Source organism: Sus scrofa, chromosome 14, assembly GCF_054392235.1.
Source record: "Sus scrofa isolate SSC_HxYL_T2T_F1_AM1 chromosome 14, Sscrofa_HxYL_maternal_Yorkshire_Landrace_v2.0, whole genome shotgun sequence".
Taxonomy (NCBI): domain Eukaryota; kingdom Metazoa; phylum Chordata; class Mammalia; order Artiodactyla; family Suidae; genus Sus; species Sus scrofa.
In genome coordinates, this window is record NC_139396.1 from 118,169,777 (window position 1) to 118,197,448 (window position 27,672).

Consider the following 27,672-nt stretch of genomic DNA (forward strand, 5'->3'; position numbering starts at 1 on the left):
TTTCTTAAAAAGCCTAAATAGAAGGAAATAGGGTTCAGAGACAGAAACCATTTGAGGTTCATCTGAGGTTCCCACTGTCCAAACTATCTAGTACTTCAAGACAAGGGCTGCTTTATTATAATGGGGTTGATCATCCAGAATGTGGCTGTGGTGTCTCTGAAGACTAAAAGACACCCACCTCCTATCTGGAGGAATATTTCTTCAAGCTAATTTAGGAATTTGGAAAAGCCTCTGAAGTTCCTCAGAGCTACATCACTGATAATTAGGGGGATGTTGGAAAGGCCCGTTAGAAAGCTGAAGGTGCCCAAAGTGCTTAAATTTGTAACAATCTAGCTTCCAATGTCCTGGTTCTTTGCAATAAAAGCAGAGAATAGGGGAGTTTTGGTTTCATTTAGGATTATTTGCTAGAATGGAAGATTAAGAATTTTGGTGGTCTTCCTTTTAGGTGACTCATCTAGAGTGCAAGACAGATGATTTGCCAGATTAACTAACTCTGGAGGGGACACAGTTCCCCATTTCACGCTAGGCCTTTTTACTAGAAGGGAAAGGTCCCAATTCAGCCCATTAATAACCATATAGTTAAAAGCTACCTGGATGGGTTCAACATCTAAAGGAATTAGACCAGAATTTTATTTAAAAACAATCTGAAGTTGATTGTAATAATCATGAAAAGGTTTATTTTATTTTTGTGGGCAAGCTTTAATTTCGTTCCAATCAACAGGGTTTCAAAAAGCACTAGGAATTGCCCAAAGAAGTCACCTAGCAATTGCCCAAACCTGACCAGGACAATCTCCCAGTTGTAATCTTGGAAACCATTCAGAATTTTCCCAATTAGCTGTTTTCATCCTCACAGGGTGTTGAGAGCTCCCCCTTCTGGTCTCCTGACTCTAGTTAATTGAGGTTTCTTAATTTTTTGCAGTTCTTTGGCTGGCCTAAAAATTAAATTAACATAACACAGATTAATTAACAGGAGAAAAGCAGATCTAATAATGTGTATACAGAAATCTCATAAAAAATATGAGACTCAAATAAGTGACCAAAGCAGGCTGTGTTTTAGACAAGGAAACAATAAATTTGTGAAGAATATATAAGGCAAAGGGGCTTTGGGTTCTGGTTATCAAATTAGTGAATAATTAACATTTTTTTTTTACACAGTTTCTTGGCCCTAAATTTTTTTTTGTTTAATTTCTTGTTCTAATGATGCCTTCTACTCTCCTGGTACAGGAAGGGTTATTTTCTTTCTTTCTTTCTTCCTTCCTTCCTTTCTTTCTTTCACCTAAGAACAGTTGCTATTTTATTTTTATTTATTTTTATTTTTTAAATAACTCAATGAATTTTATTACATTTATAGGTGTATAACAATCATCACAACCAAATTTTATAGCATTTCTGTTCCAAACCCTCAGTACATCCCCTCCAACCTGTCTCATTTGGAAACCATAAGTTTTTCAAAGTGTGTGAGTCACTATCTGTTCTGCAAAGAAGTTTATTGTGTCCCTTTTTCAGATACCACATGTAGGTGATAACAGTTGATGTTGGTGTCTCATTGTCTGACTGACTTCACTTAGCACAGTAATTTCTACGTCCATCCATGACGCTGCAAAAGCCATTATTTCTTTCCTTTCAATGGCTGAGTAATATTCCACTGTGTATATGTAGCACATCTTCTTGATCCATTCCTCTGTCGATGGACATTAAGGTTGTTTCCATGTCTTGGCTATTGCAAATAGTGCTGCAGTGAACATTGGAGTAGATGTGTCTTTTCAAGTCACGGTTTTCTCTGGATAGATGCCCAGAAGTGAGATTGCTGAATCAAAGGGTAATTCTATCTTTAGTTTTCTGAGGAATCTCCATAATGTTTTCCACAGAGGTTGCAGCAACTTACATTCCAACCAACAGTGTAATAGAGTAGGAAGTGTTATTTTTACATGAGAGATTTATGTCTCGCTTTTGGGGGGGCTATGATCAGAAGGTCTTCCTTGCACTGGCTCTTTCTTAAGAACTGAAATACTCAGTAAGTCAATGTGACATTTTCATGTGGCATATTCTGCCCACCTTCAAAGCATTGCAATTATATAGATTTGGATATAAAAATTCATATTTCAAATTATATAAACAACTTTTCAGGATAATCCCTATCCTGGCCTTCCCTCAGGTCTGCCTCCTACCCCTATACAGAATAAGTGCTAATGTTATAATCGCTGTTTTTACTTCTGCCAGTTTCTTGAGCCTATTTTGGGGAGTGGGTCTAAAATGAAAAGATGGCCTTTGATGGTTTAAGAAATATTTATAAAATTTTAAGTAATGAAGCTTTGTAAGCATGTGCAGATGTGAAATATGATACTATTCTGTTTACTAGTATGTGTAAAAATTAAGGAAAATTACTCAAATGACTCAGATACTTTTAAGACAAAAAATTAAAGAACACACTTCTAAAGTAATTTAGACCAAGGCAATCTTGTTGCTGCTACTTTCTTTTTTTGAATAATGTAATCTAACAGAATCAAGTTACTAGGATAAATTTTGAAATTTCAGCTGGTGACATTCTATTCTTCACTGGTGAACAGAAGAAGCAAGACAGACACTGCCAAAGTTTTAGGTAATTGAGTTAGGGTCAAAAGACTCAGGGCAACTCTAATTATGTTGCAGGTGGTTTTTTTTTTTTTTAATTCCTTTCTATACTGCAAGTACCTGATAAGGTAGTGAAAGAGTTTTTAATACATGTATCCATGAGTGAGTCTGGTAGGTGCCTCTAGCCATTTTGTTATTCTATTAACTACTTGAATACTAAGTATGTAAATGTTAGAAGCCTCTTTATTCCAAAAGCTTCAATGACATTGCCTCAAAAAATAAATCTGAACATCATCATGTTTGTCTCATATTCATTTTAAAACCAGGTTTCGTGTAATTTCATAGTATTTGTTAGAGTCCACATCTTTCTTGTCTCCACACAACCAATGTTTAACTTAATGCAACTCTAAATATAGACCAGATACTGAATATATTAGAAATTAGCATTTATCTTTAGTTTGATCAAAGAATAGCAGGCAATTAAACTATAACAAGAAAACTCTTCAGTTGAGATGAAGGTGTTGAAGTCTTACTTATCACTTGACAGAGATGTTTTATTGTCTTACCATTTTAATAGTTGAAATATTTGCAGTTTTATAAAAATGTGCTTCATAAAAAGAATAGATTGTGACAATGAGTTAGTTGTTTTTGAGCGATTTATAAAAGTAACTTTCTTTGAAATTCTACTAGGCACATTTATCTCTCTCTTTGGCCACACCCGTGACATAGAAAAGTTCTTAGGCCAAGGATTGAATCTGAGCCACAGCTGCAATGTATGACATAATGCAGGGTCTTTAACCCACTTTGCCTGGCTAAGGATCAGACTAGCACTTCCATAGATTCCCCAGCCACTCCACTCGGGTTCTTGATCCAGTGTGCTACAGAAGGAATCCCACAATTTTTTTCTTTTGAAAAAAATAAGAGTCTTCCTTGAAATATATCCAGGAAAATTTCTTATTTACTAAATAATTAATTAAGAAAACAATGAGTGGGAGTTCCCATAGTGGCACAGTGGTTAACAAATCGACTAGGAACCATGAGGTTCAATTCCTGGCCTTGCTCAGTGGGTCAAGGATCTAGTGTTGCTGTGAGCTGTGGGTGTGGGTTGCAGATGTGGCTTGGATCCTGCGTTAATGTGGCTCTGGAGTAGGCCAGCGGCTACAGCTCTGATTAGACCCCTAGCCTGGGAACCTCCATATGCTCGGGAGTGACACAAGAAAAGGCAAAAAGACAAAAAAAAAAAAAAAAAAACCAGTGAGTGCCTTTGATATGTCAGATATCATGTTTTAATTGCATTGTGATTATACTGGACCAGAGGATTGAAGGCTTTGAATAAAGATGCTAAGTATCAGAGTTTCCTGGTGGCCTAGCACTTAAGGATTTGGCATTGTCACTGCTGTGGCTTGGGTTTGATCCCTGGCCCTGGAACTTTTGCATGCCACAGGCATGGCCAAAAAAATAAAATAGATGCCAAGTACTCAGGAACAAGGTCAATAACACTTCCTTAGGAGGTTTCTTATAATTAAATGTTTAATGTTAGCAAATATATATATCATAGGTATAATGCATATTGATGAAATACAAAGTAAACAGTAAAACTTGGTTAACTTTTTAAAAAAGTTATATTCATGCTTGCCAGTTAGTCAATTTCCTAAACTAATGACATATTATTTTTAAATGTTTAAAATTAAAAAAAAATTATCTTATTTTTAAAATGATGGAAAAGAAATGAGGAAGGAAAATAATAGAGGAAGAAATGATTTGGGGTAGTTTTTAATATGTATTGAATTTTTACATAGCAATTAATGAAAATGTAAACTTAATGAAATCCCATAAAATATTTATGAAAAAAATGTTTTATTTATACCACTCCGAATTTAGAATGTTATTTCCTTTATTCAGAAGTCTTGAGCAGCAACTTTTTACTTGAAAGAACAAAATATTCTTTCCTTTTTGATTTTTATCCTAATTGTCAGGGGCTTTGTTTTAGACAGTATTTAAAGACCAAATTTGGTTCTTAACTAAGAGAAGGCATCATGGATTAACACCTTCCAGAGGCTCACAAGTTAGGAATGTTTGTGAAACCTGTTTCCATGTCATTCTTTAAGTTCTATTTATTGGGGACAAATTCTGGGGAATCTTCCCATGTTTAGTGTCAACTTAAAAAAAAAAAAACACACAACCTAGAAGTTGAGAGTCAAGTTTTTTGGGGGGGCAAAATGAGAACTATAGCCTGGGAGGCAGCATTTCAGATAATTCTGAAATACTGCTCTAAAGAGGCAGGCAGAAATGTCAGTATATATGTAATTTTGGTGAAGGGGGAGGTACATGCACACATTTTACAGAAGTTTGCTGCTTGTCTCCTGAAGGTTACTACTAGTCACAAGGAGCAGATGTCACCATGAAGGATTCTAGTGCTTTTCTAGATAAGAGGAGATGCAAGAATCGGTCTCATAAAATCTTCTCCTGAAAATATCTTCTCCTGAAGACCTGTTCTGCCAGTTTTCCCAGAGCACAGAGTGCTTTAGGCCTGATCTCCACCCTGAGCTCCTTTCAGAGGTGTAGAGGGGCAGCATCTGCAGCAGCTCATGATTCACCCTGTGTAGAGGCAGATGGCAAGTTCCAAACTCCAGTTCACAGTGGAAACCACATTGGTGTTTTTTTGGTTGCTGCATCTCTGCTCATGGTAGTGAAGGGGCGTTGAATATGTCACTCCAAAATAAGCCTTTTTAGCATGTTTACAAAAAATTAATCAGTCAATCTAAGAAAGTTATGTAATTGAGCATGATTGAGGATTATAACCCAGGAATGGCCTCTCAGAGAGCTTGGAGAACTCTTCTGCTTATCAGAGGTTGAAACACAGTTACTTATGTTTTTGAAACAGAGGACTGTGCCTTAACTGATATATTATAGACAGTTTATGTAATCTCCATTTACACATTCAAAGAGCAGTGGGTCATGAGCAATCATGACTCCATACAAGATTAAGAAGGAAGGTTATTTCCTAGGGAGTTGTGACCCCTGATGAGATTAGGAAGGAATATTTCCTAAGGATGTCTGGCTAATGCAGATGCACAATAAACACTAAAGGGGAGGGAATTTTCTCATCTTGATATAAATTATAAATTTGATTTTATTGAGTATACTAATCATTTTAGGCTGTGTATTAAAAGCAAGCAATCAAAAAAACAGGTAAAGAATCTCTGAAAAGTCAGTACAAGTAATATGCATTTATAAGGGAAATCTCCACTTGTAAGTGTACCTTTCTGTCTGCACTAGGAAGATGAGGGTGACTAAATTTTTAGAAATGCTTTTTGTTGTTGTTGTTGCTGTTTAGGGCCACACCTGGGGCATATGGAAGTTCCAGGCTAGGGGTCTAATCAAAGCTGCAACTACTGGCCTACCCCACAGCAATGCAGGATCCCAGCCAGCCGTGTCTGCAACCTACACCACAGCTCACGTTGACCACAGCTCATAGCAACGCCAGAGCCCTGACCCACTGAGTGAAGCCATGTATTTAACTGCATCCTCATGGGTACTAGTCAGATTTGTCGGAGTGCCACAATGGAAACTCCTCTAAAACACTTTTCAATGGAGAAGAGGATTTAAATATTCATTGCAATTATACCCTTGTTTACTGTGCTTTGCCTGAAAATCTGGCTTTCACTTGCCCAACATTTTCTATTACTATTATTATTATTATTTTAATCTCTAGCTGAAGATTCTATTTAAGATGATAGCCTAGACTAGTTTAAGGAATTAGTTTTTTTCTGGTTATCTGGCTTGTATACAGGAGGCATACATGTTATTCAATTTCCATGTATTCTACTCCTGTTAATCTGTCATTTGCTACTGAGGAGTTTCAGCCAAGAACCTGAAAGTGACACTGATAGCACCACTGGCCTTAACCTAGCCTAAACAAAGATTGGGACTTGAATCCATGTGCTGGGACTTGAACACAGCCTAAATCCAGACTGGGTCTTGAAGCCATGGTTTTAAATTAGAATCACTCACGAGGTATTTGGACTCACTGAGGTTCAGGCTCTTCGTCCCTCCATGCAGAAGGACTTCAGCGAGAGACAAAGTGATAGGCAAGAATAGATTTATTAAGATAGGACTCTTGTGAGAGATGCAAGCAGGCAGGCACAGAAGCTGTGCCCCCAGGATCAGGTGGGCTACAGTTTTGTTTTTTTTTTTTTTTTTTCCTGTCTTTTAGCCTTTTCTTAGGGCCAGTCCCTCAGCATATGGAGGTTCCCAGGCTAGGGGTCTAATTGGAGCTGTAGCCAGTGGGCTACACCACAGCCACAGCAATGCAGGATCCGAGCCGCATCTGCGACATATACCACAGCTCATGGCAACACTGAGCAAGGCCAGAGATTGAACCCCGAAACCTATTCAGATTCGTTAACCACTGAGTCATGACGGGAACTCCAGGTGGGCTACAGTTTTATCATCTACGGGCAGTGGGATCGGGAAAAGATGACCTCTTCCTTTCTGGGAGTAATAGCTCTTCTTTGGTATCTGGTCAGGTGTGTATTCAAATCAGCAGAAGGGTGATCCTCAAACTCCTGCCCTTGATCTGAATCTGAATGCTGGCCTCATCCCATCCCCCACCCATGACCTGAGGCAATTCTCATACCTCTATTAGTCAAGAAAGCATGCCCTGTACTCATGGCTTTTTGAGCAATACATTAAGTTACAGTGATCTCCCAACATCCTCTGGATTTCCCTCTCTATCTAAAGTCCTTTACTGGGACTTCTATAAATACCTGTGCCTACTCCATCCCTATCAAAAGGGTAAAGTAAAATTCTTTCCCTCTCAATAGTGGGTTATCTGAACTTTTCTTTCTTTCTTCCTTCCTCCTGTGGCTGAAATTCAGCTTATGTGCTGAATTGAAATGCAGAGACAGGGTTTTGGGTAAAGGAGAGAAAAAATAGCTTTATTGCTTTGCAAGATAAAGGAGGCCACAGCAGCCTAATGCCTTAAATACTGTACTGGCTTTGGAAGGGGTTAGGAGGTGGTTTCACATCTTGGGGAGTGGAATAAGGATTAGGGCCATAGATAAGGATCAGGGTAGAGGCAAGCTTGCATTGTTTCTCAAAGCTAGTGTTTAGTGACCCTAGGACTTGTTCTACTTGTCCCTCTTCACATAATGAAGAATGCTACATCAAATAGTTCTTCCTTTTGTTGGGGTTTTAGTTCTACAGAAAGGCTCAAATACATTGTTTTGTGTATTCTTTGAGGAGGAACCAGGACCCTGCCCAAGGCTTCACTATTTTCTCTTGACTACTCCTCCCTGGTCTCTGCATCCTCTCCTTCCCTGATTAGCAACTGCCCTTTGGAATTCTGGAAGGTCTTAGAGGCTGAGGCTTATTTGCTAAAAATAAGACTTGGAGGACACAGAAAGGCTTGGGTGCCTAGGAGCCCCATAGGACACCAGCTCACATATAAGGTGTAAGGCTGAGAGACACGCAAGTGTAGAAATACTGCTTCTGGAATTTTTTTTTTTTTTCAACATTCAATAACACATAAAATGTTATTCAGTTAATATTTTTCTTAACTTTAGAATGATTCAGTCTCTTTTAAAAATCACCCTCTAAGCAATTGTAAGGGTGGAAAAAATTTCCCTTCCACTCTTCTAGGTTATTTGGCTGATATAATAATCACATTGATATAGAACAGATTAACAGAAGAAAAGCAAACAAAAGGATTATTACAGGTTTACCTCTAGTATAAATGGGAGAAACACAGTTAAGGTGGTTAACTCTCCTCTGAAATGGCAGAAGCCCTCACCTTAAATACCATCTTCAATTAAACACACAAAAAGATATTGGGATAGAAAGTCAGTTATGGGAAGTTACCAAGAGAAGCTCAGTAAACCAGGTTAAAGTTGATAGGCAGATTTAAATTGTCATCTGCATGATAAGAGTTTCTAGAGATGTGATAATCTCCTTCTTCCTGGTACACCCAGGGAGAATTCCTTACAAATGGAGATTTCCCTGTACCTGTAAAAGTCTCTTACAAAAGGATAATGTTTACTCAACTTTCAGAGCTTCTTCTGTATATGCAGTTTCTTAAAATAATCAGCCTAAAATAATCCTTATGCCAGAGACATATTTAAGGATGGCAAATTCTGCTCCCCTACACAATCATAAATTTAAAATAGTAGGTTTGAGGAATCAGTCATGTTTTATAAAAATTTAGGTTAAGACTTCTCTATATATGCATTTAAAGTATAATTTTTACAAATTTGTGGACTACCAAAATTCTCTCATGTGTCATTTGCTGCTCCTACTATACTATCAGCTGTACTAGATATAATAAACATACATGGAAAATTTAGAACAAGTAAAATAAGACTTTTTAAAAAAATCTCTATACCCTATAAATTCAACCACTTGTAATTATCCCTATACTCCATTATTAATCTCGATTATGATTATTCATTTCTTGAGAAGGAAAAATGTTTTTCTCTGTCCTCTTAGATTTACTAATCAAGGTCTTTGAAATTAAACTGATGAAGAATTCCCATTGTGGTTCAGGGGTAATAAACCAAACTAGTATCCATAAGGATGTGGGTTCCATCCCTGGCCACACTCTGTGGGTTAAGGATCTGGCTTTTTTGCAAGCTGCAGCGATGCAGCTCAGATCTGGAGTTGCTGTTGGTGTAGGCCAGCAGCTACAGTTCTGAATCGACCCCTAGCCTGGGACCTTCCATATGCCTCAGGTGCAGCCCTAAAAAAAATAAAAATAAAAATAACATTGACCAAAAAATAAATAAAAGTAATAAAAAACCAGATTAATAGGAGAAAAGAATGAAACATTTTCAGATGCATATGAGAACAAACAAAAGAAGTTGGTCCCTAAACAGCTAAAAATGAGGATTTATGAACCTTACTTAATTAGGAAGTGAAACCAAAACACTTCTGACTTGAATCCAGCCTAAACCCCTATGGGGACTTGAACTCGCAATTTTTTTTTTTTTAAATTGGAATCATTCACCTGTTATCTGGACTTACTGAGGCCCAGGTTCTTTGTATCTCAGCACAGACAAAGTGCTTGGCAAGAAATAGATTTATTAAGACACTTGAGAGAGAAGGCTCTGCCCCAAGGATTAGTTAGGTGGGCTACAATTTTATAATCCAAGGAAAGTGAGGAATGGGAAAAGACTGCCTTCTTCATTCTTCAAGTAAATGTCAGGCTTACATCATTAACTCCTCCTTCTTATCAGGTAAGAGAGTATTTGACCCTATGAGATCAAACTAGGGCTGTCACAGGGTGCTTATTAAAATTAGCAGCAGGGTGGTAACATATGCTAAAATATGTTGAATCATCTCAGGTTTCTGTATGATGAGGGTCTCCTCCTTTGGGAGGTCACCTTTCCCTAAATTCTTGTCCTTGATCCTAAGGCTCATTATCCCCAGATCTTGAATGCAGGGTTCATTTTATCTTTGGCCTAATGACCTAAGGCATATATCTTGCTTTTATTCATGGTTTTAAATAAAACTGTTCTGATGGCTTCCTTGAGCAATTATTAGTTTACAGTGGTCTCCCAAAGTTTCCTAGGTTTCCCTCTCTATCTATGGGCCTCTACTGGGACCTCTAAAACTACCTGTGTAACTATCTTACCCTATGCCTATCAGAAAGAGGAAGAAAATGCTTATGTGGGAACAATGAGTGAGTTTCTAAAGAGAAAAATTAAGTTTGGGATAATGTATGTTTATGCAAGGACTCGTGTTTTTTTTCCTCCTTCTTTTCCACCTTTTTCCACCAGAGAAGAGATTCTTGGCAGCTTCACTTGCAAAAGTTTCTGTTTTTAGTAAGATAACAGAAGCTCCAAAAAGGCTTCTTTCTGTATATGTTCAATCTCTAATGTCTTGAAAATATTCTATATATGAACTCTGAGAGTCTGAATGAATCCTTACACTTTAGAAGTTTAAACTTTTTTCCCATGATTTGACCCTAAAACTGTCTTATAAGGGATCTAAACATCAGAGAATACTAGAGTTGTTACTGAACTCAGGATCAGCTGTTCACAAAAGCCAGTACTTGAGAGAAAAGTGTTGTTGGAAAAGGAAAGGTTGTTTTATTAAGGAGGATGGAAACCTGGGGAGAAGGTGGATTTGTGTCCAAAAATCAACTCTAAAGATTCTGCATGAAAAGAAAATTTTTAAAGGGAAAAAAGGGAAGTTCATTGCAGTTAATCATTTGAGGAAGGGGTCAGAGTCTTTGTTATTTTCCAGTGTGTGCAGACTTTCTTCTGATTGATTGGTGGTGAGGTAACAGGGTAGTGTTCAACATGAACTTTCCATCGTCCACCTGGGAGGTGGGGGCCTTAGCTTCTGCAGAAGAACTCAAAGGTATTGTTATATATATCCCTTGAGGAAGAACCAGGACCCTACTTTATCGCTTCTGTGTTTCTTTCTTTTTTTTTTTTTTCTGTCTTTTTCTCCTTTTAGGGCCACACGTGCCTGCGGCATGTGGGCGTTCCCAGTTTAGGGGTCTAATCGGAGCTATAGCTGCTGGCCTATGCCAGAGCCACAGCTATGCCAGATCTGAGCCACGTATGCGACCTACAACCACAGCTCACGGGAACACCAGATCCTTAACCCACTGAGGGAGGCCAGGGATGGAACCCACAACCTCATGGTTCCTAGTCGGATTCATTTCCACTGAGACACAACAGGAACTCCCACTGCTGTGTTTCTTGATTGCTACTCTTTTGTCTCTGCATCCCCTCATTTTTCTGATTAGCAATCTTTTGAATCTGCCCTTTGGAACTCAATGAAGGTCAAGGAGGCTGAATGAAACCTATTTCCTGCAAACAAGAAACAGGGGACACAGAAAGGATTTGTACCCAGGATGGTCCCACAAGATCCTGCTCAGTTTCAGAGTCACAAAGTTATTGTGTTCCAGAAAGGTTGTACTTACAAAATTCCATCAATAGAGATTTTTTACTTTCTTACCTTTGAACACTTTATAACCAATAAAAATGGAAAAACCAAAACAAACAAACAAAACAGAAACAAAAACAATAACAAAAAAGTTGTATTTTTTTTGGCAATATTTGTGACTACTGGAAAAGAAAGAGCTGAAATAATTCCTTTTACTGCTACAAGGAAACTCTTCTCAAAAATTGTAGTTTTTTAGAGTCCCAAAGAATGAAGAAACAAGATAAAACAATTCTTATTTAGAAACTTGGAAACCTAAGTCATTTTATTGATGTCAGCAGACTACTTGGAGACAAGGAAGGCTTTCAAAATGCTTCATAATAGACAATCTTATGTGAGACATATAATAAGAGTACAGACGATCTAGTGCTTTTTTTTTCCTTTCTTTTATTTACCCCCTTTCTTTTTCATTTGTTTTTCAATTGACCAACATTAATCCAATAAATTTTAATTGCTTGAAACATCATCAAAAAAAAAAAAAAAAAAAGCTGAGGTGGGGACAGAGTGAAGGAATTGAGTGTTAATTAGTCTTCTCAATGAAAAGTAAAAATTTCCAAATCTTCATGATGGGAGATAGTTTCAGAACTTGGAGAAAGCCTCCTATAGAAGTTAGGTTCCTACCCTCCCACAAGGACTGGGAGATAAATGTTCTGCCTTCCTTGATTATTGCATTTCAAATGGACGATTCCCAGTTCCTGGAATAAGAGTCCTGGGTTATAAAACTGGTAAAAATGTTTTAGCTGGGAAAGGATTGACCTCTCAAAGGGGCAGAGAAAGTATTTACAATTGCAAGTTTTCTAAAGTAAATGCTCTAAGAAAATGGAGGTCAGATTCCTACAAATTCAGGAAGCTTACTGTCCATAGGTTAATCAAGCTAAAGGGAACATTAAGTCCATCTTGAGTTCTTTTTTTTTTTTTTTTCCCCTTATAGGACCGTGCACAAAATCTGAATGAACGGCGAACCACCACCACCACCCTCACAGTGGATGTTCTGGATGGAGATGATTTGGGTCCAATGTTTCTTCCTTGTGTCCTCGTGCCAAACACTCGAGATTGTCGCCCACTCACCTATCAAGCTGCCATACCTGAGTTGAGAACTCCAGTAAGTGTATTCTCATCTTTTCCTCTTTGCTTATACCTACCTGACCCCAGTAAGATATATTCAAGTATTTTGAACACATATTTAGGGAAAATAGCAAAGCTCAAGTATGGGTGTTGAAAAATTTTTATGTCCAAAACCATTTGGAGACAGACAGTAGGGTCAAATTTTTGGTCACAATGCATAATTAATTATATCATTTACAATATTAAAAATATGTCATGAAGCAATACTCCATTTCACTCTCTTTATTATATTTTATTTTTATGTATAAATCTTAACAAAATTCAGCTGCCAGCTTATGATGGGAAACACCAAGAAATTACTCCAGTATTTCCTTAAATTCACATGTAAATATGCAGTCCTAAGTCACAAAACACAGGTCAACAGGATATACTCTTTTGTCTCTTAGAATCTAAAAATATTATTGGAGATTATTCTGGGCTGTTTGAAGATGGGAGCTGATGAATCCTGAATGCAAATATTTATTTCTTAAAGATGTATTTTAAAGAAACATAAAGTTGAGACCTGAGTATATATTTTTTACACCTGATTCTGCATCTGCTTTTTTAAATGCTAATAAATCTGTACATATCTGTCAGCCCGGAATTCACACCTTAGACCAACCTGGATGATAAATGTACATATCTAAGAATAAAAATTATAAGGCTAATAGATATCCTACTTAGGTTAAAATATTAATTTTTCTTTTAAAGTAAAAAAATAATTCTTTTTTAAAGCAGTCAGATTCTTAGGGGTCAACTATTTGATTAATGTATTTGTTATTCCTCTGGAAAGCATTCACCTTTCTGGGTTAGTAACTTGGCTCATGATGTCAAAATTTGTTGCAAGGTATTTGAAATTTTTTCGCAAACATTTCAGAACTATGATTTGTGGGACCCGCTCTACATGTGAGATTTTTTAAAGAATAAAACAAATTCCTTCTCCTAATGGAAGTTATGTTTCATTCTAATCACTTCAAAGAAGTTTTTATCCAATATTTTACCAATTACTTTATCCAGTATTTTATCTGCTAGCTTTACTAGCAGCAGCTCTTCTTGCTTGGAAATTACTTTTGTGAATGCTGGCATAAATGATCACTGGTCTAGTTGGCTTGCATGAGCAAAATAAGCTGGGAAAAAAGAATAAATATTGTGATGGAGACTGAATGAAGAAAATGATATAAAATTTCAGCTAAATGAATAATTTTACAGACGAAAAGGCTAATAGAGCTTGTCTAGACAAACATTCATAGATTACCTGTTACATGTCATGATATTATTTTGTTGAATATCAGTGAGAAGACAATGATATTCTTTGAAAGGCTTAATTGAAATCATGAGGAAAAATAATTTTTATATCAACTTATTTTTCCAAGTTAATTTATGTAGCTGGTGTACCTGTGAGATCTCAAGAGAAGGGCAATACTGATACGATAAGACTAAAATCAATGAACCAGTGTGATGAATGTTTAATAGTACTTGATGTACTGAAAGGATGGAGGTTACAGCTTGAGAAGCAGACTGTATTGACTTTCTGAGAGATTTTTGAGCATCATTTCCTCTCTGCTCCAGATTGCAGACTAAGCATCTCTCTCATTCCTATGAAGTTTGGTGTTAGAGACAAAGCCATGCTCCAGATTCGGGGTAATAATGTAAATAACAGTAATGACTAATGATTGTTTAGATTGTTCAGTTTGGCATGAGCTGTGCTAAACTCTACAAAAATATCAACTGAAGTCCTTTTGGATAGTTACTACTATTACAGTCACTTTATAGATGAGATCACTGAGGTATAGAGTTTAGATAACTTACCCTTATTTCAAACAAGTAAAAAGTAAAAAGCAAACAAGTAAAAAGTATTTTCTTTTAAAACCATGCATCTTGAATTAAATGTCATACTATAAATTCCAGAATGATCAAACTTTATGCTTCATCATCGTTTTTAACAGGTCAACTTATTCTTTAACATTCTGTGAAACAAAGAGAATTTAAGTGTTGCAGATTTAGGTAATTATGACAAATTTTTATTCATCAAACATTATATTTTTATTGCCATGTAGAAAAACAATTAAATATGTTTACTTGAAAAATTAGGCACTTGTTCTGATTATCAGCCATTGTATAACACTTTAAATCACAATCTTTAAATTTGTTCTTAAAACTGCAATTCTAGCAGACTTGAGGAAATACCTTATCCTTGCTTCACACAGTATCAACTAGGGCACTTTACCTGAGTACTGGATACCCCTTTCAAAATGATTAATTTAGCAATTTGATTCTGGCAGTAGGCTCTAGCTTAACAAGGGCTGCAAGCTGAAGGCTTCATTTCCACTCTATGTAGGTCTTTCCTAGGGTCTTTGGGCTTCCTCATAGCAAAGCATTGGGTTCTAAGAACAAATTTCCCTAGAGATTAGACAAATTTTTATGAACTGGCCTTGTAATTCACAGTGTCACTTCTGCTCCAGATTCAAGAAGGAGAAGTATATGCCATCTCCTGATGGGAGGAGTGTAGAACATACAGGGAAGGAAATTTATTGTGGCAATCACAGGAAAAGAAAATCGGCTGTGGTACTGGCATCAGTTTCCATGTGCTCATTTACGTGCTGTTTTGGATCCCATCTGGATCACTAGGATTAAGAAGTAGAGTAGTTAAAATTTCACATTCTAACATTCACATGCTATGTTTATATCTCTCTTTCATTTTATTATTATTTTTTTCTTTTTTTACTTTGCTATTTCCATATTTTGCTAAAATTTCTAGAAGTTTCAATAAATAAGATCTTATATTCAGAACAAGAGAACTAACCATTTATGTCAACTAAACAGTACATGATGGCTCTAATTACATATTTGCTGATCCATTTCTGAATGGATTTTTCAAATTTTGAAGGCTTTGACATCTGCTCACCTGCTGGGTTGGTATGAAATTTTCCACCAATTATCTTACTGGTATTCTTGACTTGGAAAACCATTCTAGTTCTACTACAATGCATGCAGAATGTATCAGCGCAGAAAAAAACTTTAAAAGGTAGTCTAATACAGGGTTTAACCCATGAACTAAGATATCATAAAAATAATATTACACAAATCCAACAAACACCTGGTGTCTCAGGGATACTAAAGCAATTTGTAGTCCTATGCTATTTATTGTGTATTTACTAATTTGATAGATATCCACTGGACCTTAATGTATGCTGAACTCTGTTAACTGAGGAGACTTGTCAATTTGGATGAGATAAAATTCTTTTGATATATTTTGTAAATTCATTCACACTTTCTGACTCTCTTAAAAGTGTTACTGTGCCTATCTAGTTCAAATTTTCTAGTATTATTGAAAAATCATGTAGAATTTGGAGAGTATAGAATCCATGGCTCTATTTTCTTGATTTTTCTATTAAAGATACAGTAAATCCTTGCGTATTTTTTTCAGTGTTGAACAGTTGCATACTGTTTAGCTAGTTGGATTTATTGCTGAGTAACTTGTCTCATTAGAAATACCATAGTATCGATATAGTAATATTGATATTTTACCTATGTTTTACTATATATATATATTTCCTTTATTTATTGTGCTATGAAGTTTTCAGTATTTTGGCAAAGTTGCTTACCAGACATGGTGATTTAGTAGCTAGAAATCCATGTTCTATGAATTCTTCCTCATCCCTGTTTAAAACCTTGTGTTAGGTCACAGGACTATTTGACCACAAATGTCTCCACTATAATCTTTGTCTTTTTATCATCAAGATCTTTTTATATATCTGTCAAAGATAGCTCTCCTGCTTTATTTATGCTGCTCTCTCCTTCCAGTGAAGCTTTCTCAATTATTACAAGAGTGGTGGTGAATTGCAGTGGTGTTCAACATTTATAATTTCCTTTTGGCTCATGCTCATTAAATAGTTAAAATCTTGGAGCTCTCTCCTCTCTGTCTTTTATGAAACTGTTGGTTCTTCTCCTCTTGATGGCCCTGGTTTTTCCCCCTAAATCTTCAATGGTCTTTTTGTGTGTGTGAGTTGTATTCCTCTGCTTGGATCTTTATCTATCTATCTATCTATCTGATCTTATTTTGAAATCTTAGGGGTTTTCCAGGCTTCTGTTTTTTAAAGCTTTTTATTTTCCTTTTCACGATGGTTTGACTAAGCTTGATCACACCTACATCAATTCGTTTCATTTTTCTCTAAATAAGGATGATCTGTATGTTGTAGAAGTATTTTTTGACCCGAAATCTCTCCTGATTTCCATGCTTACATTTCTTAGTTTTTATATTTTTTTATAAAATACTAAAGATTTAATAATATTAGCTATTTTCATCATTACTATCATTTGCTATGGAATGTCTTTATATGGCTGGGTATTTACTCAGAGACTCATGGGATGAAGTAGCTAATTCAAATTACTTGTTAAATATCTATCTATTTTTAATTGAAATTCCAGTTTTAAAAACTGACTTGTATATGTTGATACAGCTTAATTTATTCTGATTGTGCTATTCTTAATGAATTCAGTGTGACTTTGGTTCTTTAGAAAAATTCAATACCTTTATTGAGAAGAACAGTAGAGTCATTTTTTTAAAAATAAACAAATTTGGCACAGTCATTGCTTGTGCTAAATTAATAATACAATATATTTTTGCTTTGGGAAGAGGCAACAGCTGATGGAAATGCCACAAGGTAATAAATGTGAGCCAAAAAGATATCAGTGGATCAAATTTTAAATGTCTGCCAGGGAAGCAAATGTCTTGCTCCCTTTCTGTCCTTCTTTTTTTATAAATACAAAAACAAAGATTTCAATAAAGTTTTTCAAGTCATCCCGCAAAAACTTCAGTTTTGTGGAGACACCTCTGGACTTTTACTGCATTTAAAGATAGGACTTCCACTTCATATAATGTTTAAATTCTGCTTTTGTCCCACTTGCTAATTTAGAAAATTTTTCAGGGAGTTCCCATCATGGCTCAGCAGAAATGAACCTGACTAGCATCCATGAGGACACAGGTTCATTCCCTGGCCTTGCTCAGTGGGTTAAAGGTCCATGAGCTGTGGTGTAGGCCAGCAGCTATAGCTCCAATTTGACCCCTAGCCTGGAAACCTCCATATGCTGTGGATGCAGACCTAAAAAGATAAGTAAATAATGAAAAATAAAGTTTTTCATTATTTACTTTAATTTATTACTTTAAATAAAAATAATTTAAAGTAATTTATTTAAATAATGAAAAATAAAGTTTTTCATTATTTACTTTAATTTATTACTTTAAATAAAAATAATTTAAAGTAATTTATTTAAATAATGAAAAATAAAGTTTTTCATTATTTACTTTAATTTATTTCTTTATTACTTTAATTTTTAAAAAGTTAAATTATACACAATTTTTTTTTTAAATTATGAATTTGGATTCAAAAATCTAACATCAGTTCTTCCCTTCGTCTACAGCCTGCTGATTTGGGATTTACTAGCCTCCACTGTTGCAGGATGAGCAAATTCCTTAAAATAAATCTCTCTCTCAATTTCTCTCACTATAGATGGATAGATAGATAGATAGACCAACCTGTATAATCTCTCTCTGTCACTCAGTATGTGTGTAGTATACACACATACATCCTATCAGTTCTGTTTCTCTGAACAACTCTAATACAGAGCCTTTGATGAAACTGTGTTTAATGGGCAAAGTAATTTTTTCTAAGAAATCAGAGATACTGTTAAAAATAGGGAATAGATACCAAACAGCTGAAAACCTAAATATGTAAGGTAAATATGTAATCAAGCCATTGCAAATGCTTACCTAGGATCCTGCTGTAGTTGTCTATCAGATCTGTCTAAAATCTAGTCAGATCATCCACTGTGCTACTTCAGTGTTGTGATAGCTTCTCATTAAGTGACTGTCTAGTCGTCTTGATGCATGCCCCCTCTGGTCTTACGTGGTCCTCTTACCGCTGTAGGCTGAATGTGTGTTTCCCCCTAAAATTTGTATGTAGAAACCTAACCTCCACTGCAATGGTATTTGGAAGTGGGGTGTTTGAGAGGTGATTAGGTCATGAGGACAGAGCTTCCGGAATGGAACTAGTGCCCTTATGGTGACCTCCAGAGAGACCCACCCTCTTTCCCCTAAGTGAGAATGCAATGAGAAGGTGGTCATCTATGAATGAGGCAGTAGTTCCCTCAAAAGACACTGATTTGGCTAGTGCCTTGCTCTTGGACTTCTCAGCTTCCTGAACTGTGAGGAATGAATTTCTATTGTTTATAAGCTTCCCAGTGTATGATATTCTGTTATAGCAGCTCAAACAGATTAATGCTGACTTCATACCCCATCTGTTCCCTGTCCTATTTTCTGTTCTTTATACCCTTTCAGCTGTGACCACATGTCCTTGTCTGCCTCTTTTTGAAATATTCTCTTCTGGTATTTTCCTGGCTAGCTATTTTAGTCTGGTTTCAGCTCAGATGTTACCTCCTCAGAGAAGCCTTCCCTGATCATACAATAAGAATGCAGCCTGCTTTCCCCATGAATTTGGTAACACATGACCTTGTTTTGTTTTCTGCAAGTAGACTGGCTATTTGAGCATGTCCTGTGCATTTGTTTAATTGATTAACGTCTATTTACTTTCTCAGAAATATACACTATGAACAAGAACTTTGCCTATCTTCTTTCCTATCTTATCCCAAACTTATTGAATAGTACCTCAAATGTAGGCTGCTCAGTAAATATTTACCTATTTAGAGCAAATTGAAATTTCCCCCCCTTTTTTTTTCCTTTTTTTTTCCCTTTGCTTTTTAGGGCCACAACCATGGCATATGGAAGTATGGAAGTTCCCAGGCTAGGGGTTGAATCAGAGCTGCAGCTGCCAGCCTATGCCACAGTCACATTGATGTGGGATCCAAGCCATGTCTGCAACCTACACCAAAGCTTGCAGCAGTGCCAGATCCTTAACCCACTGAGTGAGGCCAGGGATCGAACCCACATCCTCATGGATCCTAGTCAGGATTATTAACTTCTGAGCCACAAAGGTAACTCCCAAAATTTTTCTTTTCATGATTATTTATGTTACTTTATAAATAGCTGCATAGAAATAATACCTGCATAGTATGTCTTTGTAGGTGAATACCTGTTTTTTTAAATCTTCTTCGTATCTTGAAATTCTGTGTAAAGTATTACTTTATTTATTTATTTATTTTTTTATAGCTATTTCTTGGGCCACTCCCGCGACATATGGAGGTTCCTAGGCTAGGGGTTGAATCGGAGCTGTAGCCACCGGCCTACGCCAGAGCCACAGCAACGCGGGATCCGAGCTGCGTCTGCGACCTACACCACAGCTCAAGGCAACGCCGGATCGTTAACCCACTGAGCAAGGGCAGGGACCAACCCGCAACCTCATGGTTCCTAGTCGGATTCGTTAACCACTGTGCCACGACGGGAACTCCTAAAGTATTACTTTAAAAGATAAGTGTTTCTATGTTAAAAAGAAAGACCTACCAAATTTATTTTTCTGTAAGAACTGTATTTTCATTTGATGTGTTTTCTTGTTAGCTAAATCAACTTTATGTAGTATATTTTTTTGGTTACTTTTGATTAAAATGAATAATGAAGGACAGAGCAATGTTTTTTAAGTTTAAACTATGTTGAAGATTATGTGTGGCCAAAAGATGATAATAAAATAAGTAGTCAACTTAGTAAGGTTATCACAAAAATACTTGTAAGATTATTTATATAGAGTTTTATTTTTTTAGAAAAATGTAAGTATATGTAGTTGGCTTTTTGGTAAAACTTTTTCAGAAAGCACATTATTTCTCTGCTACAATAGCTTTAAATCAGTTTGATTTGTATGCGGCCTAATAATAATCCCTGTGTTGTACTCTATTTACTAACATCATCTACAAAGATACTCAGCGTAGACAAAGAAATAGACCATGGGCAAAACAACTGATTTATTTACTTCCCAAATAATGTTAATTCATGGTGCTTTCAAGACCTTTAAGAGAAGATCTTATATAAGCCATTGTCATACCCTGCCCCTATTTGCCCTTTGGCTTTCTACAACCCATTCATCATGTAGCAGTCAGAATACTTTTTTAAAGCATAAATCAGTTCAAGTTACTTTCTTGCTTGAAACTCTCCAGTGGCTTCTGGCTATGGTGAGAATAAAATGCCAATGGCAGAGTATGGCTTACAAGGCCACAGATGATTTCACTCCTGCCTATTTTTCCTTCTACTGCCGGAATTTTGATCCTGTTCCTTGGAAGTTCTGAGTTTCTTCTCAAGTCCAAGCTTTTGCTGTTTATTCTGTCGTAAAACACTTGTTTCAGATTTTCCAATAGGTGGCACATATTAGTCAAACGCAGATTTCGGCAAAAATATCATGTCCTCAAAGCAACCTTTCCTGACGACCCTTCCTAATGTAGATTCTCTTTAAAAAATCAGCGACAATAAATTTATATAGGTTAATAGAAGGATTTTATTTGTTTTCAGTTGCTATAGAAAGGTGAACAAAAAATTTACAATAGCTGTTATATTTTCAGTGATATTTCCTTGAAGCTTGCAGCAGTTTTGTAGCAATATTGATGATTTAAGGTAAGACAATGATATACGTTAGTAAAGAATACACAATATAGCTGTTTTCATCTTAATTAAATTGAAAAAACCCTCTGTGTCAAGATAATAAAAATGTAGTTATTATAAGTAGTCTAAACATTCTACTGATATTGTCCAAGAGTTGTAATAAACATCCAAAGAACTCTAAATCCCCAATCAGTAAAATCTTGGCAGACAATTTATTTGAAGACATACAGAGTGAAAAAAGCCCTCATTCCTAAAAAATTATTCTTAAGGTGACATTTTCACATGAGAGAAAGGGGGAATTGTAGAATGATTTAAGTATGTCTCTGTCAAGAAGTCTCTTTAATATGATTTGAGGGTCATATAAAAGAGTTTGCATTTATCAGCATGGCATATATGCATTGTGTTCAAGAGTTATTTTAAACATTACTTTCTATTCAGAATGCTTATTTCTCCATCTGGTTGCTTTGATATGAAGTGTCAGAAAGAAGTGTCATGGATTGTTCAATTAAGTTATAAATATTTTTTTGTATTCAAAAGCAATTTTATACCACAAAGTGTTTAAAGACAATGTATTCCAGATTGACAATTCATATTACCTCCTTATAAATCATGTTTTGTTGTGTACACTGCAAAGTGTCTTACTTATAAAGCATGGGTAATATGACTTTCAGTTGTGTTATTCTAGATTTTGAGATTTAAAACAGCAACAGATTTCACTATAAAACAGCAACAGATTTCTACATGATGAAATCTTCAGAGGCAGTTAGACGTATATATATATTTGGGACAAAAGAGAGTAATAAATAATAAAGATCGTTTTCTACTTTCAAAATAATTTTACTCCAAACATTGCTTTGTAAATTAGTTGTTTGGAACATGGGAGAATTTTCCTTAGAAACAATGTTATTAATGATAGAGAAACCCTGGAGAACACAAAAACTTTATGTGTGTATTATGTATGTATGTATACATGAATGTATTTTCCTGTAGAAATAGAGGGATTTTTCTTCAGGGAAAGAAAATAGAGAGTTTCAAATTGGGGTGACAGCAGTAACAAACCTCAGCAATTCTCTGCATGGTAATTGCCCTTGTACTATACAGCTCCACCTGCTTGGGAGCAACCCTGATCCAAGGATTATACAATTCCTTACATAGTTTCTCTCTAAAGCCTTGATACTAGCAGTGGGAACTGTACATATAAGGAAACACTAATTCATTATTCAATTATCTTTTCTCCTTTTTTGTATTATCCACATGGATTGGAATTGAATTTAAACAGGGGGAAATAAAATTGATTTTTTCGTATGTTTGTTTGTTTAAATTTTAAAAGTGAAGTGAAAACAGTTTGAAATGCAGTTGTAAAATTCTCCCGAAGAATGGCCTGGGGTCATGGAAGGAGTAAATTAGCAGAATCCATACTATATGTTAAATATGTTATATAAACCACCTGATCACAACATTAGATCTCAGAATCTAGAGTGATACAGCTGAAGTGTGCACCACATATGTTCTATACATGCTATATTTTCTCTGTATATGGCAACACTCAATAGCTAAGAATTCAACAGAAGTTATTCACCTGACATTTAATGTTTTGGAGTAACAGGACCAATACCACATTTCTAGGAAATGGATGAATAGGGATTAGGTTTTGTAACAGTAACATATTGAAATAAGCCATAGAAATAATTATTGGTAAATCCAGAGTGCTAGTTGTCATTATCTGAGGAATTACATGAATTTCTGTTGCTAAGATAAGCAGTATGTTGAATTAAAGGAATTTTTTAAAAACATTGGTTTTATATTTTATTCTTGAGAGTGATAATATTTAGTGTAGGCACTACTAATTACCTCCCGCCTCCACCCCAACAAACTACAATGTGGTCATTTTAATGCCCGTTACAACATTTCTTTGTTGATTTGAAAAGGTGTATGAGGGAAAATGAGAAAAGATTAGAAAGTATTCCGTTAAAAATATTTCAGCCCTTTTAGATATGGTGGAATATATGAAGTATCACCTAAGTGTCCTCTGTCAGGACTGAGGGACTTAATTCTCCCTCCCTTTCCAATTGCTTCCTTCCTCTGGTGCTAGGAGTACTGGTGATGAATGGAATTCACTGAGTCCTTAGAGGAATTACTTTTTGTTCAAAGAGAGCCACTTCACCCACCCTTATTCCCCATCTCTGGGAGCACCCACATCCAAAGGCTTGTCAATGGAAATGAGTCTAAGGTACAAAAACCCAGTCATCTGGCTTGAATGCATGAATATTCCAGAAGTTACTCCCTGGAGATCTTCTCTGGTTTTTCTGTGTCTGCCTGGACTGAGTTGTTTTTCAGTTCTTGTCTCTATCTAATCCCTGCTTCCTGTATTCATTTATGGGTTTATTCCTTTATAATCTGAGAATCTTGTTTCCCAGGAAACCATTCTAAGACAGTGGACCATATTTAAATAGGTTGCCAAAGAAATACTTGAGTGAGTTAGTTTATTTTGTATGAAAGAATTATGGAAGATTTATAGTCTGGATATAATCAATTAACATTTTAACTGGATTATAAAACTCATGTAATGAGATTGGCAATATGCATTCTCAACCCCCAAGATTCTGATTCCTATGTTTTAGATGAGAACTGAGGAATTTGAGGCTTCAGCCCTAAAGGATTTTGATTCATATGTCCAGGATGAGGCTTAAGAATTATGTTGAATTTTCTTTTTAATTCAGGAATTTTCAAAAAATAGAGAGATGAGTGTCAGGAACTACCATGAACTCATTACTCAGTTATACATTTATGGGCATTCTTGGTTCAACTGTATCTCCTCTCATCCTTTCCTCCCATGTTATTTGAGGCACGCCTCTGATATCACATCATTTTATCTGAGTATATTTATCTGTATATCTTGAAATGATAGGTTATACCACAGTTCCATAAAATAAAGTTAGGAATTTTTTTATGTTTTTATATCATTTAAGGGTTATTTCCACTTAGAGTTACTATAAAATATTGGCTATATTTCCCCATGTTGTATAATGTGACCTTGAGCCTCTCTTACACGCAATAGTTTATAATTCCTATTCTCTCATCCCTGTATCCCCACCCCCACTCCGGCCAAGTTTGTTCTTTATATCTGTAACTCTATCTCTTCTTTGTTCTATTTGCTAGATTGTTGTATATTTTAGATTCCACATCTAAGTGACAGCATACGGTATTTGTTTTTCTCTATCTGACTTATTTCACTTAGCATAATATCCTCCAAGTCCATCCATGTTGCTACAAATGACAATATTCTGTTCTTTTTAATGGTCAAGTAGTATTCCATTGTACCACACTTTCTTTTTCCATTCATCTGTTGATGGACACTTAGGTTGCTTCCATACCTCGGCAATGTAAACAATGCTGCTATGAATATTGAGGCCCAAGTATTCCTCAAATTAGTGTTTTTGGATATATACCCAGGAATTTAATTTCTGGGTCATATATTAGTTCTATTTGTAGTTTTTTGAGAAACCTCCCTCCTCTTAGTGGCTGCACCAATTTATATCCCCACCAACAGTGGGAATATAAATTTCTCCCCCATTCTTGCCAACATTTGTTATTTGTGTTCTTTTTGATGATAGCCATTCTGACATCAGGTGTGAAGTGTTATCTCATTAGCTATGTTGAGCATCTTTTTATGTGCCTGTATTTCCTGTATTTCCTCTTTGGAAAAATGTATACTCTGTTCTTCTGCCCATTTTTTTAATCCATTTGTTTGTTTTTCTGATGTTGAATTGCATGAGTTGTTTATATATGTTTGACATGAATCACTTATCAGTCATATCATTTGCAAATATCTTCTGCCATTCAGTAGGGTTGCCTTTTCGTTTTGTTGATGGTTTCCTTTGCTGTGCAAAAAATTTTAAGTTTAAGTCCTTTGTTTATTTCCTTTACTTTAGGGGGTGGATCCAAAAAAAATATTGCTGCAATTTTTGTCAAGGAGTGTTCAGCCTGTGTTTTCTTTTAGGAGCTTTATGGTATCCAGTCTTACATTTAGGTCTTTAATCCATTTTGAGTTTATTTCTATATATGATGTTAAAGAATGTTCTAATTTCATGCTTTTACATGTAGCTGTCTAGTTTTCCCAGCATCTTATTGAAAAAACTGTCTTTTCTCCACTGTATATTCTTGCCTCCTTTGTCTTAGATTAATTGATCATAAGTGCAAGGGCTTATTTACTTCCGGGTTAAGAATCTGGGGTATAGCACTTTTAAAAAACTGAATTATACTCCATTTTGACTGACACAGGAAGATATTATTGATTTTATTACCTTGACAAGAGAATATTTTTAATGAGTTACTAGATATCTTATTTCTTTAACACCTACAATAATAATTTAAATTAAGGGACTGAGGGAGTTCCCATCGTGGCACAGTGGAAATGAATCTGACTAGGAACCATGAGGTTGCAGGTTCCATCCCTGGCCTTGCTCAGTGGGTTAAGGATCCGGAGTTGCCGTGAGCTGTGGTGTAGGCCGCAGACGCGGCTGGGATCTGTCATTGCTGTGGCTATGGCATAGGCTGGCAGCTACAGCTCCAATTAGACCTAGGAACCTCCATATGCTGTGGGTGCAGCCCTAAAACGACAAAAAATAAAAAATAAAAAATAAATTAAGGACTGATAGTTCTCTGCAATTGCATAGTAGTTATGTGTTGCCATGGGCAAGAGTAACAGTTTCATTTTAGCACACCATCCTCCCAGATTTATTTATCTCTTTTATAGATGGTAGCACTAAAATTATCCTTCCTGGTATACAGTTATCTTGGTACTTGCTATAGCTAAATATGATTTTAAAATACTACACTGAAGAATACTATAAAATAAATTGTGAAACAAAAGGTCAGCTTCTCTTAGAGGGAGATTCCGCTCCCATTGTGCAACTTGAATACATTTAGTTATGCCTTATGTTGTTATTGACAACATTGAGTTCATTTTAAAGGATATTCAAAGATAATTTTACTTTAAATTAATATTTTAAATGTTTAAGAAAGAATATTCATAGATTCAATGTTTATGTTTTCACTTAGTTAAGTTTTGCCAAAAATGAAGAGCATAATTTAAATTCTGGAATCAAAGAGCGTCATTGGCTTATTCATAAACTATTTCTCTCTTTCACATATTTTTAGTCTCAGTTCCAGGTGCTGTTCTTTAGTTGTGGCTGTTTTTGGTGTTTTTGTTGTCTTATTTTTCACACTGTGGAAAATATGAAAGCAAATGTTAAAGCCAATTTCTTTAAGAATGTTACAGACATTGCAAATATAAGAAATTTAGACCCTACTCCACAAACTGGGAGCAATCCATTTTAAGTAGGCTGAGAATTTCTCTCCCCAGTTGAAGACAAGTTGGTATTCCTTCACATAATCAACTTCAAGTCAAGTTTTGGGAAATTTGACATCTAGGGAAGGTAAACTTTTGCATGAGTCACCCATAATTTATAAACATATATAATAATTTAAAGTTAGTAAACTAACAATTCTTATTTTAAGCAATGACATTTAAAACTTTTTTTAAAAAAATATTTCACCTAACTTTGGAGATCATGTTAAGTTTCAGTGAGGCAAACATTGTGTTTCTATAGACAAACATTTACTATATTTGCCATGATAACATTTGTATTTGTTGTATCTATAGACCAGCAAAAATTGAGGAACAAGACAATTACTTAATTTAAGTTGTCTATATGCAAGACCCCCTTCCTGCAGGAGCATCTACATAAACAGACAATGACAATTCCTTAAATAGGAAAAGGAGATGATCAATAGAGCTGAGTACTGTATAAAACACAAATACTAGGAAGTTGAAAAGGAATGTAAGCAAAGAAGAAAGAAACCATTTATAGGAAGGTAATATATGACTTCAAGGCAAGGATAGATTTGGAGGTAAAGAACAAGAGGTAGAACAGGAAAAGCTATTATCATAGACCAACATTTAGTAAAAGAAAGAAGTTTGAAAATCAAGGGTAAAGAGTTAAGATGCCTGGTCATGGTTGATGCATACCTTAGAAAAGGTTATTCCACTGAACTGCTGTGGAAGTAAAGACAAGCTAGAAACATTGCTAATTATTTTCTAACAAAAAATATAGTACCCACATGAGTAGACAATCTTAATTCATTTTTGAAATGCAAAGGTATTTGGAAGGAAGTCCTAAATCTTGTGACCATGAGGGTGATTTTGATTTTACTATTTTGAATTTTGAATAGTTGTAATCTGCAAAGCTTCTTACTACAATTAAAAGGTATGGGAGGGAGTTCCCATTGAGGCACAGCAGAAACAAATCTGGATAGTGTCCATGAGGATGCAGGTTTGATTCTTGGCCTTGCTTAGTGGGTCAGGGATCCAGTGTTGCCGTGAGTTGTGGTGTAGGTTGCACATGCAGCTCAGATCTTATGTTGCTATGGCTATGGTGTAGGCCAGCAGCTGTAGCTCCAATTCGATCCCTAGCCTGAGAACTCCATATGCCACAGGCCCTAAA

The 27,672-nt window shown here is 35.8% G+C and overlaps 1 protein-coding gene across 34 annotated transcripts in view; it reads left to right on the forward strand.

The window, feature by feature from the left end:
• The window catches only part of PCDH15 (protocadherin related 15), a 1,617,506-nt gene that overhangs the window by 1,213,694 nt on the left and 376,140 nt on the right, over positions 1 to 27,672 (forward strand). For all 34 annotated transcript variants that reach the window (XR_014827612.1, XR_014827610.1, XR_014827605.1 and 31 more), the window contains one exon: positions 12,455 to 12,625. Coding sequence is in view for 13 of the 34 variants with exons in the window: in XM_084996683.1 (XP_084852809.1) it covers positions 12,455 to 12,625 (171 nt within the window). In the remaining 21 variants the exon portion in view is untranslated. The remainder of the gene's footprint in view (positions 1 to 12,454; positions 12,626 to 27,672) is intronic.